Consider the following 16,953-nt stretch of genomic DNA (forward strand, 5'->3'; position numbering starts at 1 on the left):
TCTTAAGTTTTTGTTTCTTTGTTTGTTTATTGAACTGACTAGGACTTTTAGCATGATGACTAATCAGTGGTCAGAATGAGAATATTTGACTTGTTCTCAATGTCAACATAATAAATCCTTAACAAATATTTCTTGCTTTTCTCCTAAATGAGATCCATTTGGAATAGTCTGAAATTCTCAGTAAAACCTAGAATGATCCCTTCTGCTAGTGGTGGTATAGGAGTGTTTCTTGAACATTTGACACAGATATTGGTTATTTCCACAAATAAAAGGCATATAAGGAATTAGAAAAAAAATTTAAAAGCTCCATGCTAGGTCCACCAATATGTGACATACTGAAAGGAACAATTAAAGAATGAAAATATACCCTATGCCCTTAGTGAACTTCTTGGTGAAAAATAAATAAGCCAACTTTTTTTTTTTCCTTGAGTTACTGCTATGAGCAGGAAACTAATCTACATTATGTCCTTTAATCCTCCTAACAACCAATGAAGTGGCCATTATTTCCAACAACAGAAAAAAAGATGGAGGCCTAGACAGGTCTGAATAAGTTGTCTAAGGTAAGTGCTAAGTGCTGAGTGGTTTGGCTAGTAATTAACAATTGAATGTTACACTGAAATGTACAATCCATATGTGCTGTAGAAATTCTGAGAAAGAGAAAACGGTTTGGATTAAGTGGTCAGAGCTGTCATAGAAAAGTTATGGCTTGAACTGAGTATCATTAAGGTAAAGGATTTAAGTTTTGATAAAATAAATCAGAACTGCAGAATGGAAGAGCCATTATGAGCCCAGCAATGAAGCTGGAGTGATCATGGCCTCTATGTGCCAGTATCCTAGGGTGCTTGGCAGAATAGTGGGAGAGAAGGCTGGAGAGGAGGCTTAGCCAAAGAAAAGAAGTTTGATGAAAATACTTTTTCTCACAAGACCTTATGGGATTTACTTCACCTAGCTTTTTGTCCCCAGCTACTTCTGCCTCCTTCCACATGATGCATACATTAGCTACACTCAATTGATATTTACTGAATGCCTGCTGTGTGTAAAGTACAGTGTAAGAAGCTCGCTTTGTCACACTGTTTTGGTCATGCAGGGGTTCATGCTTTTATTTAAAGTTACATTTTTCTTTAACATGAAAAAAATCAAATGTATGCATGCACATAGAGAATCAAATAGACCCGTAAAAGTTTGTTACTACAAAGCATGCCCTTCCATCTCTCTCCTCAAAAACAACTTTTCATTATTTTTGCAGATTATATTATCCCCCTGCCACTAAATAATCTTCTTGATTAAAAAAACCCTCCTGGCCGGGCGCGGTGGCTCAAGCCTGTAATTCCAGCACTTTGGGAGGCCAAGACGGGCGGATCACGAGGTCAGTAGATTGAGACCATCCTGGCAAACGTGCTGAAACCCCGTCTCTACTAAAAATACAAAAAAATTAGCCGGGTGTGGTGGCGGGTGGCTGTAGTCCCAGCTACTGGGGAGGCTGAGGCAGGAGAATGGCGTGAACCAGGAGGTGGAGCTTGCAGTGAGCTGAGATCAAGCCATTGCACTCCAGCCTGGGCAACAGAGTGAGACTCCGTCTCAAAAAAGAAAAGAAAAACAAACAACAAAAAACCCTCCTGAGTGAAAATTTGTATCCTTTAACCAACATCTCCCCATCCCCAAACTAAGATCCCCCAGCACAGCTCCGGGCCCTGGTAACACACTTCTGTTCTCCACTTCCACGAGTTCTGCTTTTTCGGATTCCACATGTAAGTGAAACCACGTGGTATTTGTTGGTCAGTGCCTTATTTCACTTAACATAATGTCCTCTAGGTTTATCCATGTAGTCACAAATCACAGGCTGAATGGTATTCCACTGTGTATATATACCACATTTTTTTTAATACATTCATCCACTGATGGACACTTAGGTTGATTCCACATTTGGTTACTGTGAATAATGCTGTGATGAACTTGGGATCACAGGTAATTCTTCAACATACTCATTTCATTTCCTTTGGACACATATCCAGTAGTGGGATTGCTAGATGATACAATAATTCTATTTTTAATGTTTTTGAGGAACCTCCATACTGTTTTCCTTAATTGCTGCACTAATTTATATTCCTGCCAACAGTGTGCAAGGGTTTCCTGATCTCTCAGCACTTATTTTTTTAGACAGTCTTCGTCTGGTATCTAGGCAGGAGTGCAGTGGTGCAGTCATAGCTCACTGCAGCCTCAAACTCCCAGGCTCAAAGGATCCTCCCACTTCAGCCCCCCAAGTAGCTGGGAGTGCAGGCATGCCCACCACACCCAGCTAATTTTTATTTTTTTTAAAATAGAGACAGGGTCTTGCTGTTTGCTCAGGCTGGTCTCAAATTCCTAGCCTCAAGCAATCCTCCCACCTCAGCCCCACAAAGTGCTGGGATTACAGGCATGTGCCACCACAGACAGCCTCTTTCATCTTTTTGATAATAACAGTGTGAGGTGATATCTCATTGTAGTTTTAATTTGCATTTCCCTGATTAGTGACATTGAGTATTTTTTCATGTATCTGTTGGCAATTTTTTTTTTTTTTTTTTTTTTTAAGACGGAGTCTTGCTCTGTTGCCAGGCTGGAGTGCAGTGGCACAATCTTGGCTTACTGTAACCTCTGCCTCCCAGGTTCAGGTGATCCTCCTGCCTCAGCCTCCCGAGTAGCTGGGACTACAGGCGTGTGCCCAGCATGCCCAGCTAATTTTTTTGTAGTTTTAGTAGATACGGGGTTTCACCATGTTGGCCAGGATGGTCTCAATCTCTTGACCTTGTGATCCACTCGCCTTGGCCTCCCAAAGTGCTGGGATTACAGGCGTGAGCCACAGCACCTGGCCCTGTTGGCCATCTGTATGTCTTCTTTTGAGAAATGTCTATTCAGGTCCTTTGCTTTTTCTTTTGGAGACGGGGTCTTCATGCTCTGTTGCCCAGGCTTCAGTTGCAGTGTCACAATCACAGCTCACTGAACCTCAAACTCCTGGGCTCAAGTGATTCTCCTGCCTCAGACCCCTGGGTAGCTAGGACTGCATGCACCACCACACCCAACTCATTAAACAATTTTTTGTAGAGATGGGGTCTCGCTATGTTGCCCAGGCTGGTCTCAACAGATCCTTCTGCCTTGGCCTCCCAAAGTGTTGTGATTACATGTGTGGGCCACCCAACCTGGCCTTGCCATTTTAAAATTGGGATGTTTCCTTGCCATGAGTATACTTCACTATGTATTTTGGATGTTAACCCCTTTTGAGATGTATGATTTGCAAATATTTTCTCCCACTCTGTTGACTGTTTCCTTTGCTGTGCAGATTTTTAGATTGATGTAATCCTTTGATTTTCAATTTTTACGTATTATCCACTATTTCCTACTGTGGAAAATGAGAATTTGATAACTTTTCTTACCTTCACAATACCATGTCCTCTCCCAATACAGTTGTTGTCATTTTGATTAGATGAATATTTTGTTAACATCATTATGCCATTCAACCACTGGTCATAATTTTTCTTTTCTGCCCATTTTGCTTTCCTGGAGTTAACTGCCAGTTTTTTGTTTGGTTTGGTTAGTTTTTCTTCAGAATCACTGTCATCTCTGATTGAACCCTGGAGCCTTGAAAATCATCTCCTCCACCCACCTTCTGATTCCAGCCAGTATCAGTGGACAGTTCCGTGGGAACTGAAGACCCCTTTCTTCTCTTTCAGCTTTCTGTCTCACGGTCTTCTTTGACACGGAGCCTACTATGCCCATGTGCAAACTGCCCCATGTGCAAGGAGATAATGCCCCTGGCAGCAACTTGATGAGTGAAAAATGACAGTGTATAGATAAATGCTCCAGCCACTTGTCTTTCAGGAGGCAATTCGGGGAGCTATCACATAGCTTGAGGACCTGGTGGAATCAAGTTCCCACTGTTTACACAGAAATGACCTCAAAAATACACCATGTTTTATATTGACTTTTCCCCTTTCTCCTTCGCAGTACCACAAGTCCCTCACTCCTAGTTTCTGGGATCTCTAAAATAAACTAACCCATGTTCTTGACTCAGGCTTTGTTTCAGGAGGAACCTCTTACTTTGCTGGTTGCCTCACTCTTAAGATCTAAGATATGGCCGGGTGCGGTGGCTCAAGCCTGTAATCCCAGCACTTTTGGGAGGCCGAGACGGGCGGATCACGAGGTCAGGAGATCGAGACCATCCTGGCTAACACGGTGAAACCCCGTCTCTACTAAAAAATACAAAAAAAAAAAAAAAAAAAAACTAGCCGGGCGAGGTTGCGGGCACCTGTAGTCCCAGCTACTCGGGAGGCTGAGGCAGGAGAATGGCGTAAACCCGGGAGGCGGAGCTTGCAGTGAGCTGAGATCCGGCCACTGCAGTCCAGCCTGGGCAACAGAGCGAGACTCCGTCTCAAAAAAAAAAAAAAAAAAGATCTAAGATACATCGGATATTTTATTAATCTTTCTAAAAACGTGTCACCAGGATCTTCTGATGTGCTTCAATGTATCTCTGAGCCTGGTGTAGTGGTCATCTTTGGATATTCCATCCTCGGATATTCCATCCTCATCATCTGGGGATTTCTTTCATTTCTCTCCTGTTCTAAATCCCATTTCCTGCATCCTGTGTCATTTTGTTTGGTTTATGCCTTTTTATGAAGCACATCCTTTCGTAGCTTCCTGAGAAAAGATATATAGGAGGAACTTTTTTTATACTCTTCATTTGACCTTTATGTTACATTTAGTCAGATACAGAATGTTAGGTTGGACATTTCTTTCAGAAGTTTGAAGGCATTGCTTCTGTTGAAATTTAAAGCTATTCGGGGCTGGATGCAGTGGCTCACACGTGCAATCCCAGCACTTTGGGAGACTGAGGTGGGCGGACTGCTTCAGCTCAGGAGTTTGAGACCAGCCTGTGCAACATGGTGAAACTCTGTCTCCATAACAAATACAAAAAAATTTAGCTGGGCATGGTGGTGGGCGCGTGTAGTCCCAGCTACTCGGGAGGTTGAGGCAGGAGGATGGCTTGAGCCTGGGAGGTGGAGGTTGCAGTGAGTCGAGACTGTGCCACTGCACTCCAGCTTCGGTGACAGAGCAAGACCCTGCCTCAAAAAATAAAAATAAAGGTCTCCTGAGTCTTATTCCTTGATATCTGACCTGACCTTTTCCTCTGGAAATGCAGATCTTCTTTTTGACTCCAGTGTCCTTGAAAGTTCATAATGATGTGCTTTGGTAAAGGTCTTTTTCATCCACTGTGTTCTTTCAATCTAGAATCTGATATTCTTTAATACTGAAAAAATTATCAAAACACTCCAATGATTTCTTTTTGGAACTCTGGAAGATTACATATTAGGCCTCCTGGGCTGTCAATTTTCTTAACTTTTTTCTTTGACATTTCCAATTTTTTTTTTGAGAAATTTTAACTTTATATTCTAAGTCTTCTAATTGAATTATTCAGCTATGCTATCATATGATTTTCTAAGAGTTCTTTTTGTTTTTTTGAAACCCAACTTTTTAAAAGTCCCCTGCCCTTGACTCATGGTTGCAACATCCTTCTGAAAATACTTTTTCTTTTGATGTTCTCCTTACCCTTCATAGTCTGTTTCCTCTAAGTGTCTTCCATAGACTGTTTTTTCTCTTTCATTTATTTGTAATCCTTGGTTGTTTGCTCATTTTTAAGAGCACAGGACTCAAAGACTAACTGCAAGGTCTAGACACAATGCGTGGGCTAGTGGGCATGCCAACTATGATTTTCACTGCAGTGTTATGTAGCTGGGCAGTTTAGCTGGGACATGGCTGACATCAAGATCTTAATTAGGCCTTTTCACTTGCATTGGTCAGATTTCACAGAGAAGACTCTTCAGTATTCCGTCATGGAATGGTAAAGATCTGGCTGCCAGGATTCAGTAAGAAAAGGAGGATGCTGGCCTTCTTATCCATCATGTAAATGTCCTCTGTTTTGAGGATGGTCCCTCTGTCATCTACCGTATCCAGTATTCTTAACATATCCAAAATAAACAGCCACACACTTAGTGAAATCATATGTGCATTTTTAAAGAATAAATACCTTTATATTTCATTTGTATAACATTTTATTGTTTGCATATTGCATGGTGAAAAGAACAGAGTCAGAAGACTCATGGTCAGGCTCAACTGCTAACTTGCTGTGTAAATTGGGTAGATCTCTTAACCCTGCTAAACTCTTATTTCCTCATCTGAAAAATGGAGATAATACTTATTTTACAGAATTGCTAAATACTGAATGAGATACTTATACTGTTTTCCTCTTAGGTAATTAGTCAAAATAACTCTATAGTTTGCTACTGCTAACCCCTTGTTCATCATCTCAATGCTGTTCTCAATAAATGCATTAAGACAACAGGTACCAATGTAACACTTTAATTTTGAATATTAACAATAGCAAAGAAAAACAAACTCAAAAATGACCCTACCCTTTATTATTTTTAGAATACTGGCTTTTAAATACTTAATGATACTATCCCATCAGAAATTCAATTCATTTAAAGATCTTTTTTCTTCTTAAACCTACTCAAAATGAATACCTACGTATGTGAAAAACCCAAGATTACATGTGTAATTACTTTACAGTTTCCTCTCTGGCATAGTATAAGTAAAATACATATCATGGGCAGTTAAATACTTCCCCCCTCTACATTAGGGATGATAATATATATGAAGATTAATTCCTTATGCATTATCCCTAATGTAAAGAAAAATCACAGGTATTTTATACTGCTTGTCAAGAATACATACACATGGTAGACACGCCTAGACATACACACCCCTTCTAAGAATATTTCAACTATCATCAATATCTTCTGTATGATCCCTTACAACTATCTGTAGTTGAAAACATAAAACTCCCTTTTAAGGTAATTCTGTATGAAACTGTATTATAAAATACTTATGTTAAGCAAAATTGCATGTGTGTGTTGAACCCCAAACACTCAAAGTACTTTACTACTCTTAAAAGATAAACAAAATTCTTATACATTATAAAAAAATTTAAGCTGCTCTGCAACCCTCCTTTGCCAAAAGTTAGATACATTACACCACTCCAGCAAGAGATTAATAAATAAGGATTAAATATTCTATTTTACAAAAACATACAGAATGGCCAATATAAAAGTGAAAACCTTGCTTGAGAATTTATCAAATTATGTTCATTAAGAAGGAATAAGACATGGTATAAAATGATCACTAAATTTCTCTCTCTTAAGATAATCATGAGTTATCTAAAAATGCCATGACACCCTTGTTACAAACATTATTATTATTTTTTTTTTTAAAAAAAGACTGTGTTTCCTGGAACTAGAGGACTATTTGTCTCTTAGCTTTTATTAAGCAAACTTGATATAACCACCACACAGTGGCAAGAGATAGACTAGCTGTTTCCAGCTGCAGAAAATACTGAATTCTACCCTAAAGTACAGATCATTTGCAATATAACCCATAACAGTTAAAGCAAATCATAGTGCAGTTTGTATTGAGTTTCCTTATTTTTCCTTTCAGTGGAGTATATTCATTTTCCTGTCATTTGAGATCAGTTTCTGTTGCTTAGTAACTATTTTCATGTCCAGCCAAGATGTAGAGATTGCTGTGTGCAGTAGGATTTTCTGTTGGCCTACTTTCCAAAACGACAACCCTGTAATTAAACCAAAACAAAGGGCTTGTTTAAGAGTAACTACAGATTTCATACATCAAATACTAACATCAAACTAGGAAAGAATATCATTGTTCACATTTCAGTAAGATTACATAAGGATCACAGATGCACAATCAAATTCGGCTTTACATTTTACAGCTTTAAAACACAATAAGAATTGATTAATATAAAATATTGAAGACATTTTGGGGTAGTCTCATTATCTTATTCCAACTAAAATATCTGGGCTGGGTGTGGTGGCTCACACTTGTAATCCCAGGACTTTGGGAGGCTGAGGCAGGGGGATCGCTTGAGCCCAGGAGTTTGAGACCAGCCTGAGCAAGATGGCAAGACCCCATCTCTACAAAAAAATAAAACAATTAGCTGAGTGTGGAAGCCTGCGCCTGTAGTCCCAGCTACTCAGGACACTGAGGCAGGAGGATCCCTGGAGCTGAGGAGTTTGAGGATGCAGTAAACTGTGATTGTGCCACTGCGCCTCAGCCTGGGTGGAGAGAGTGAGACCCCTTCTCAAACAAAAAACAACAAACAAAATCTGCTTACTCATTTATGCCAACAAAAGGTATAATATAATAATTTAGGAATTTACACTAACAGGAAGAGGATGGAAGAAGAGCCAAGAGAATAAAATAGGACTCTTAAGAGACACTCGTGCAAACTGTTCTTCAAGGTATTTGAAATAGCTTTTTAAAAAAAGTATGAAATGGGGCCCCTCTCCCTAGTTGCGGAACAAAAGTGGAGAAAGAGTCCAATCAAAGGACTGATAGGAAAAAAAAAAATCAAGTGCTATTCCAAACATTTTAATTGTGGGGAAGAGAGTTTGAGAACAAAATAAAAAATAATATACCCACACAGAGAAAAAAGTTTCTAGAGGAGGAATGGGAGAAAAAATTTGCACATAACACTTATTTTTCTAGTGTATGAATTTTCTATAATTAGCATGTTATTACTTTAATAATGAAAACATTTTTAAAAAGTCATAGATACTTTATATTAGGCATTACAGAAAAGTAGAAAGGGAAAATATAATTACCTATAATCCAACTGCCCAGAGTTAACCGCTATTAAAATTTTGACATGCTTAGTTTTTTTTCCTAGACACAAATATCTATACTTAAGCAACAAAATAATTTTTATTTTTATTATTTTTATTTTTAGATGGAGTTTCACTCTTGTTGCCCAGGCTGGAGTGCAACGGCGTGATCTCAGCTCACTGCAACCTCTACATCCTGGGTTCAAGCGATCCTCCTGCCTCAGCCTCCTGAGTAGCTGGAATTACAGGCATGCACCACCAACCCCGGCTAATTTTTTTGTATTTTTAGCAGCGATGGGTTTCTCCATGTTGGTCAGGCTGGTCTCGAACTCCTGACCTCAGGTGATCTACCTGCCTCAGCCTCCCAAAGTGCTGGGATTACAGGCATGAGCCACTGTGCCCAGCAACAAAATAAATTTTTAACCACTTTTAAAGATAAAACAAAACAAAAACTCTGTTTAGATATGTATCTTAAAATCAAGGAGATGCCCATGTAAGAAGACAAGCAGAGCAAGGCAACAGTCTGAAGGAAAGTTTTTTGGAGCAAATAGTGATAGAGTGGACAGAGAATATGAACGGGGAAGGGAAAAGTGATAGAGAAAGCTCTGGGTGGAGAAGGTAGAAGGAAACAAGGAACCGAGAGAAACGGCCTCTGATGCCAACCCTCTACCAAGCTGAATTCTCTCATGCTTGGTCTCATTAAAGGATTATCTACACCAGGATCAATGGATGATCCACAATTTTTTTTTTTTTTTTTTTTGAGACAGTCTTGCTCTGCCGCCCAGGCTGAAGTGCAGTGGTGTGATCTTGGCTCACTGCAACTTCCGCCTCCTGGGTTCAAGCAATTCTGCTTCAACCTTCCGAGTAGCTGGGATTACAGGTACACGCCACCACATCTGGCTACTTTTTGTATTTTTAGTAGAGACAGGTGATCCACCTGCTTTGGCCTCCCAAAGTGGTGGAATTACAGGCGTGAGCCACTGCGCTCAGCCCACAATTCTTTTCTCAGCCCTTCCTGGAAAAGCAAAGAGCCTCTCATTCTAGTTCTAGAGTCATTTACCAGATGATTCTCAAATTCTCTTTTTGTTGGCTGGACTACTCACTAAGTTGCCATGCTTTGTGGGCTTACCTTTTCTATTCACTGAGGGTAGTCATCATTTTTTGAAAAATTTCTGTTCTCCTATAAAACTCTCTTCACAATTTTTTTGGAGTTATGACTCCATTTCCCTCTCCTTCCTCAAGTATCTAAAACTGAAGCAATGTGAACCTGAAGACCAGAGGTTCCCAATCCTTGTCTCAGGACTAATGCATACCACTATAGCCAATTTTGCTTTAGTAACAACTTTTGGTGGGAAAAGAGGAAGGAATGGGTATTTTATTAGTTATAGAAGTAGGCAGCTGGGCGACGGAGTGAAACCGTCTTAAAAAAAAAAGAAAAAAAAGAAGTAGGCAGTAGATTTTGGATATCAAAAGCTACAGCTCCTACCTTTTTTTCATAAGATGACAGTTTTGCAACTTGTCTTTTATTTGGGGTATAAAGAGACCACATAATTCTTTTTAACTTAGATTAACTTTAGAAACTGAATCAGGCATTTTCCAATATAAAAGCAAGTATCATCAGGAGGTACATATTCCTAATAGTTGACGGAAGGTAGCACACCAGGAAGAAATGAAAACATACGGGCCCAGAATAGCTCTCATGGTACTAGGGACATCAACATTTATACCAACACATTTTGTCTCAGCGGAATATAACTGTCTCTAGAATGACAATCCTCATGCTGACAAAAGATTGCTGGTCAACTTATTAAAATATTACTAATTCTCTCAGTAAAGACACAGAGAAATTTATCTAAGTCAATGAGCTTCTAAGAGTTTTGTTTGAAACAATTACAGACTGACAGTATAATTAAGAGTATGATCTTTGAACCTCTTTGGTAATTAAATTAATACAACCAAACTATTACCTGTCTGATCCTAATAAGCGGAAAACTCTTGTTTCATCTGAAATCTCCTGGGTAACCTAGGAAAGAAAAATACCTATCAGTAACATCTTACTCTTCAAATTGCCTTAATAATAATTTAAAATTAATTTAGACAGAGCAATTATTAACACAATAAATACTTTTTGGTAGACTTAAATCCTCAAATAAAAGAAATTTCAGTAAGTTTTTTTGACTGCATATTATCAGAAATGAACCCACATTTATGTAACATCTAGTATGGGTCAGGCACTCTACTTAGAAGAACTCTGTGATATGCATTATAATTCTCATATCATTGAAGAAGAAACTAAGACTCCAAGAGGTTAAATAAGTTGTTCAAGGTCATATAATGGGTAGACTCAAGACTTGAATACAGGTATTGTTGGACTGCAGAGCTCCTTTGGGGGCCAAGGCTTGAGGTCAGGATTTGAGAACAGTCTGGGCAACACAGTGAGACCCTGTCTCTACAAAAATATTTAAAAATTTTAGCTGGGCATAGTGGTGCATGCCTGTAGTCCTAGCTGCTCAGGAGGCTGAAGTAGGAGGATCGCTTGAGCTCAGGAGTTCAAGGATACAGTGAACTATGATTGCATCATGGCATTCCAGCTTGGGCAACAGAGCAAGACCCTCTATAGTCTGTTTTCTGCAAAGCTGCAGAGCGTGCTCAGCCATGTGCAGGTGCTATCCCAAAGTGCCCGCAGTTTGCATACCAGGGGGCAGGCCTTAACCAACATGGAGTAGCAGTTGCTGCATAAATGCTCCAGCCTCCTCACCTACAAATGAGTCAATTCTGAGGTGTATTTTGCCCCATTCTTCAGTGGTCCCTACTGGATTAAGCCCCAGTTGCTCTTTGTGGGAACTAGCTTATTAATGTGTTCTTTACTGGCTTTTTGCCCCTTTTTATTCTCCATTCCTCATTCCATCACTTGTTTTCTGGAATCTATTCCCAAATAAACTATCTGCATTTGAGTCCTTGTCTTAGGGTCTACTTTTAGAGAAACCCACACTAAGACAGTGTAGATATAAAATAAGTAAAAAAAAAAAAAAAAAAGTCTGATATCAAGGAATCTGCAGTCTACCTGGGAAAATAGAATTAATAAGCTTGAATCAGAAAGTAAATTAGGTGTTATAATAGTTGGAGCTGATTTTTCAGAGTATTAAGTTCAGAGATGTTCTAATCATTGTGGACTGGAACAACTGAGTATGACTTTATGAAAGAGGTCAAGACTTCAGCTAGACCCAAGTTGAAGGATGAGAACATAAGCTGAAAAAAGGGTAAACAAGATGAGTTAAAAATAGGCCAGGTGTGGGGCTTGTGCCTGTAATCCCGGCACGTTGGGAGGCCAAGTCAGGTGGATCACCTGAGGTCAGGAGTTTGTGACCAGCCTGGCCAACATGGTGAAACCCCATCTCTACTAAAAATACAAAAATTAGCTAGGTGTGGTGGTGCATGCCTGTAATCCCAGTTACTCAAGAGGCTGAGGCAGGAGAATTGCTTGAACCCAGGAGGCGGAGGTTGCAGTGAGCTAAGATCGTGCCACTACACTCCAGCCTGGGCGACAGAGTTAGACTCCATCTCCAAAAAAAAAAAAAAAAGATAAGTTAAAAATAGATATTTAGGAAATGGAATCAATATTTGATATAGTAAGAAACAAGGACCTTCTGTAGATTTCTAACCACAGGAGTGACAAAATGAAAATAGCATTTAAGAATAATTAACTGTATGATAATAAGTAGGACTGTAGGTTTCATCAAGTGCAGAGACTTGGTGACATTTAGTGACATGCATCAGTAACAAGATAAACCTATATATTCAAAGACAGCTGATTTATATCATTTCTTCCTGGAAGCATTCTAATTTTGCATTCATATAAGAGGTAGGAATATTCATTTATATATAAGTAAGAGTGTGGATAAAACTAAAGGTAAAAGCAAACAGAAGAAGTTTTTGAGCTTTAAGTAAGTTCACAAATTTGTTAGGCCATGGTTAGAAGAACACACAAGTACTCACATAAATGGGAAATGTCTCTGTTAGTATTATCTTAGCTAGTAGGACTCATCCCTCAAGTTGGAGGCCCAAATCCCATCTCCCGCATGAAATGTATCCTAATTATCTCAGGTAGAAGTGATTAAAAGAGACCAGTCAAATCCAGACTCTTCCACTTCACTAGTTATGTAACTCTGGGCAAGTTACTTAACCACTCTGTACCTGTAAAAATGGCAATATGAATAGTATCTACCTCTACTGGGTTATTTTGAGCCTGAAATAAGCAAATATTTGTAAAGTACCTGGAACACAGTTGGTTTTATTTGATATTTACAATAAGTGTCTTGAACATAGCTGGTACTCAATAGTTACTAAATGAGTCAATTTTCTTAGATTTCCCTTAGTCCTATGCTTCAGTAAGTAGATTTTAAAATATATTTAAAAAGAAGCTACATATTTATACATTATGGAAAACACATATTAAATTTACAAAAGTTTTACAAACTTAGCAATCACATTTACAAATTACAAATTAGATAAATGAAATTGTGCGAACTTATATTTTGCAATTCCTGGTGGCCACTGAGAATTCTGAATTATGATACAAAAATGAACACATTTGAAGGGAAAATACTGGCTCTTTTGTTCTACCAGTTCATAGCATTAAAAGCACTAAACACAGTAATGTAGGTTGAGAGAGGAAATGCATAAAATGAGTGCTTCAACATTTAAAATTGTTAGTGGGAGTCAGTGGAGGTAATCTGAGAAGGCTTACCTCATCTGACTTGAAGCTTTTACCCTGCATCCCATGTTTCCAGAAAGCCAACACACTGTCTTGAAGGCATACTAAAAATGATAAGGGAGAAATGAAACTAATATAAAGCACAGAGCATTTCACTATAAATTTTCTCTATTTTTAATAAATGATAATATAAACCTATTTGAGTGTCTAGTGCAAAATTCCACTGTCTGGACCATTATTTCTCAACATTTTTGTGGCTAAGACATGCCTAAGCTCAAGTAATTTACTGAGGTAGGGTTATGCAAGTCTTCGAAGATACATACAAAAGCCATTCATGTAAACATGAACTAACTTCAGATAAGGTAGATGTTGGCATATTCGTTTCTTTCATACATCTTTCATACATCTTTCATGCATCTTTTGTCTTAAATGAATGAAATCATAAAAACATATATAACTGGGTTTTTGCATTAAAAACGTTGTTTAAATACTATTACATATTCAGAAGTAGCTTTAAACAAGCATTTTTAATTTATGTTCACATTTTCCCTGTAACAAAATAAATTTTAAAAAATAAACCTGGTCGGGCATGGTGGCTGATCCCTGTAATCTCAGCACTTTGGGAGGCTGAGGTGGGTGGATCACCTGAGGTCAGGATATTGTGACCAGCCTGACCAATATGGTGAAACCCTGTCTCTACTAAAAATACAAAAATTAGCCGGGCATGGTGGCCTGCGTCTGTAGTCCCAGCTACTCAGGAGGCTGAAACAGGAGAACTGCTTGAACACCAGAGGTGGAGGCTGCAGTAAGCCTAGATCATGCCACTTCACTCCAGCCTGGGTGAAAGAGCGAGACTCCGTCTCAAACAAAATAAATAAATAAAAAATAAACCTGCCCCACAATCCAACATTTTACCACACATTGAATATTTAGGATCTGTGAGTCAATTCTTACATAATATTCTTAGTATTTAACCATTATAAGTATTACAGATTTAGAAAAGCACGATTAAAGGTGATTGAAGAAAGTAATTGAAAATTAATTATTTTTTAGACTATTGACTTTTTGTAAAAAGTTAATGTATGAATGTTCTGGGAACATAATTAATCTCAATAAAAATGAAAGTATTTGACAATGACAAATCACATGTGTTTCACTAACTGCGACAAATAAAAAACCCAGTTACTGATTTTATTTTTAAGAGGTGTTGTAAAGGCATTTTTTTTTCCCCAGGAAGATGCTTGTAATTATTCCAAGGTTTACTGGCAAGAAAAGATGGTAGCCTAGGAGGAACAAACTTTTGTGTAACAATTAAAATTACGAAGATAATTTGGCACATCTGAAAAAGTTGAGGTATCAGTGTGTTTCAAAGTGAAGAGGAATTAAGGATTCCTATGTCAGAATGTCTCTCAAAAATCTCTCTCAAAAAAATTTATACTACAAAAATGTAATACAAGGAGTAAAAGAACAAACTAGTTTCCAAAATTCCTTTTGTCTGGACATTTACAGAAAGCTTAGGTTTTTTGCTTTAATGAATTAAATTTCCCAATCATAAGTAAACTATTTTTCATGTAAAATCTCACGCAGAGGCACAAACTGACTTTGCGATAAGGTAAAACTCCAATTGAGAAATACATATTAAAATGCTTTTTAAAAATAAAAAACTTTCTAAGTAATGAAAATCGTGTTTTTAAAAGTACGTAATTATAAAGTACATGTTATTGTTTATGGCCCAAATAAAAATTGCCAACTTCATTTTAGTGCCTTTGATATATGGCAGACTCATGTCATAAAATGTTTAAAAATGTTTCCACTCATGATTTTTTTCACAAGTTCTGTCACTCCTGGGGAAAATACTGACATATGATCAATGAGCATGCAAACAATAATAAACAGTAATAACTTTCATCATAAAACCAATGAGTATTAGAGAGTAAAACATTCATTGACAAGGAAGCAAATTAAATGGCATAAAAGTTTACAAGTCCTGTGAGAACTAGCTATTTACATAAAAATAGATCCAAAAGCAGTAATATCAACACCCACCACCCAGAATCTTACATGGCAAAGAATTATGGCACTGTTATCACATCACACAAATACCTTCCTGATTGGGAAAGAATCGGGGGAAGTATAATTCACTTAATGCAGCAAAGGGAATAATGAACAGAAATTTTAAAAGTGATTACAAGTTTTAAATATTCAGGAAACAATAAAAGATTTATGATGGTCTGAACCTGCACTGTGCAATATGAGAGCAACCAGCCATATGTTGTTATTTACATTAAAATTTGAATCAAAATCTAAAAAATGAAAATGTAGCACTAATCATGTTTCAGGTGCTTAACAGCCATATATGTTTAATCACTACTGTATTTAAGAGCACAGATACAGAACATTTCTATCTTTTTTTTAGATGGAGTCTTGCTCTTGTCGCCCAGACTGGAGAGCAATGGCATGATCTCGGCTCACTGCAATGTCCGCCTCCTGGGTTCAAGTGATTCTCCTGCCTTGGCCTCCCAAGTAGTTGGGATTACAGGCGCCCGCCACCACACCCAGCTAATTTTAGTATTTTTAGTAGAGACGGGGTTTCTCCATGTTGGCCAGGCTGGTCTTGAGCTCCTGACCTTGTGATCCGACCACCTTGGCCTCCCAAAGTGCTGGGATTACAGGCGTAGAACATTTTTATCTTTACAGAAATTTCTGAGACAGTGCTGGTCTAGACAACACTAAGTACAGAATGAATTTTAATAATTATAAGTATCGCAAACTGCTTTATGAAAAAAAGGAGACTTACCTACAGATTCAATGCGAAAATCAAAACTCAACTCAGAGGCCAGTTTCTTACTTGATTTTAATTTTCCTTGTAGATTTACAATTTTTACAAATTCTTAAAAAAAAAATAAACAAGTCAAGACTGGACATGCAAATCTGCTAAAATAAATGCACCTTGATATATGTGGATTTTACATGGATATCAAATAATATTCTTAAATAACGTTCAACTATTTATCTTGAGTCAAGTATGCCAAATGGCAAAAAATACTGTAAGAGTGCCTTCATTGGTAAATGGCAATTCTGCTATTATTTTCTTTTTTTTACAGTATATATTGAATATTAACACTCTCATTTTTAAAAATGTACACTTCTTTAAAAATGGCTACCTTGGTGCTCAAATATTTAGCCATAAGAGGTGATTTTTTTCCTTTACAAATTACACATAAGTAACACTTTTAGTAAAACAAAGTGGAAATCTTGAATTATGGTTTAACAGAATAAAAAAATTGCTTTATCAAGTACTATACTCAAAATAAAATTAAAAATAGTACTTACTGTCTAAACACACTAAAACGGTATCTCTTTCCAACTGTGTTACATGAATGGAATCTAACTGCTGGCTGCCTTAGGGAGTAAAAAACAAGGTTACAATTATACTTTTAAAACCTAGAGCCTAGAAAAAACAAATTCTGACTTTTGCTGTGACTTAAAATTGATCTTTGAAATTTAACACAATTTATATTTTGTGATGTTATC

The 16,953-nt window shown here is 37.8% G+C and overlaps 1 protein-coding gene across 7 annotated transcripts in view; it reads right to left on the minus strand.

Annotated features, from left to right (window-relative positions):
- Window positions 1-6,062: 6,062 nt before the first annotated feature.
- The window catches only part of MAP4K5 (mitogen-activated protein kinase kinase kinase kinase 5), a 108,115-nt gene continuing 97,224 nt past the window's right edge, over window positions 6,063-16,953 (minus strand). For all 7 annotated transcript variants that reach the window (XM_073997356.1, XM_065548786.2, XM_065548787.2 and 4 more), the window contains 5 exons: window positions 16,753-16,821; window positions 16,217-16,309; window positions 13,453-13,523; window positions 10,673-10,728; window positions 6,063-7,654 (listed from right to left, as the gene is read on the minus strand). In XM_073997356.1, coding sequence (XP_073853457.1) covers window positions 7,567-7,654; window positions 10,673-10,728; window positions 13,453-13,523; window positions 16,217-16,309; window positions 16,753-16,821 — 377 coding nt within the window. In that variant the 3' untranslated portion in view covers window positions 6,063-7,566. The remainder of the gene's footprint in view (window positions 7,655-10,672; window positions 10,729-13,452; window positions 13,524-16,216; window positions 16,310-16,752; window positions 16,822-16,953) is intronic.

This window comes from Macaca fascicularis, chromosome 7 (assembly GCF_037993035.2).
Source record: "Macaca fascicularis isolate 582-1 chromosome 7, T2T-MFA8v1.1".
NCBI classification, from domain to species: Eukaryota; Metazoa; Chordata; class Mammalia; order Primates; family Cercopithecidae; genus Macaca; species Macaca fascicularis.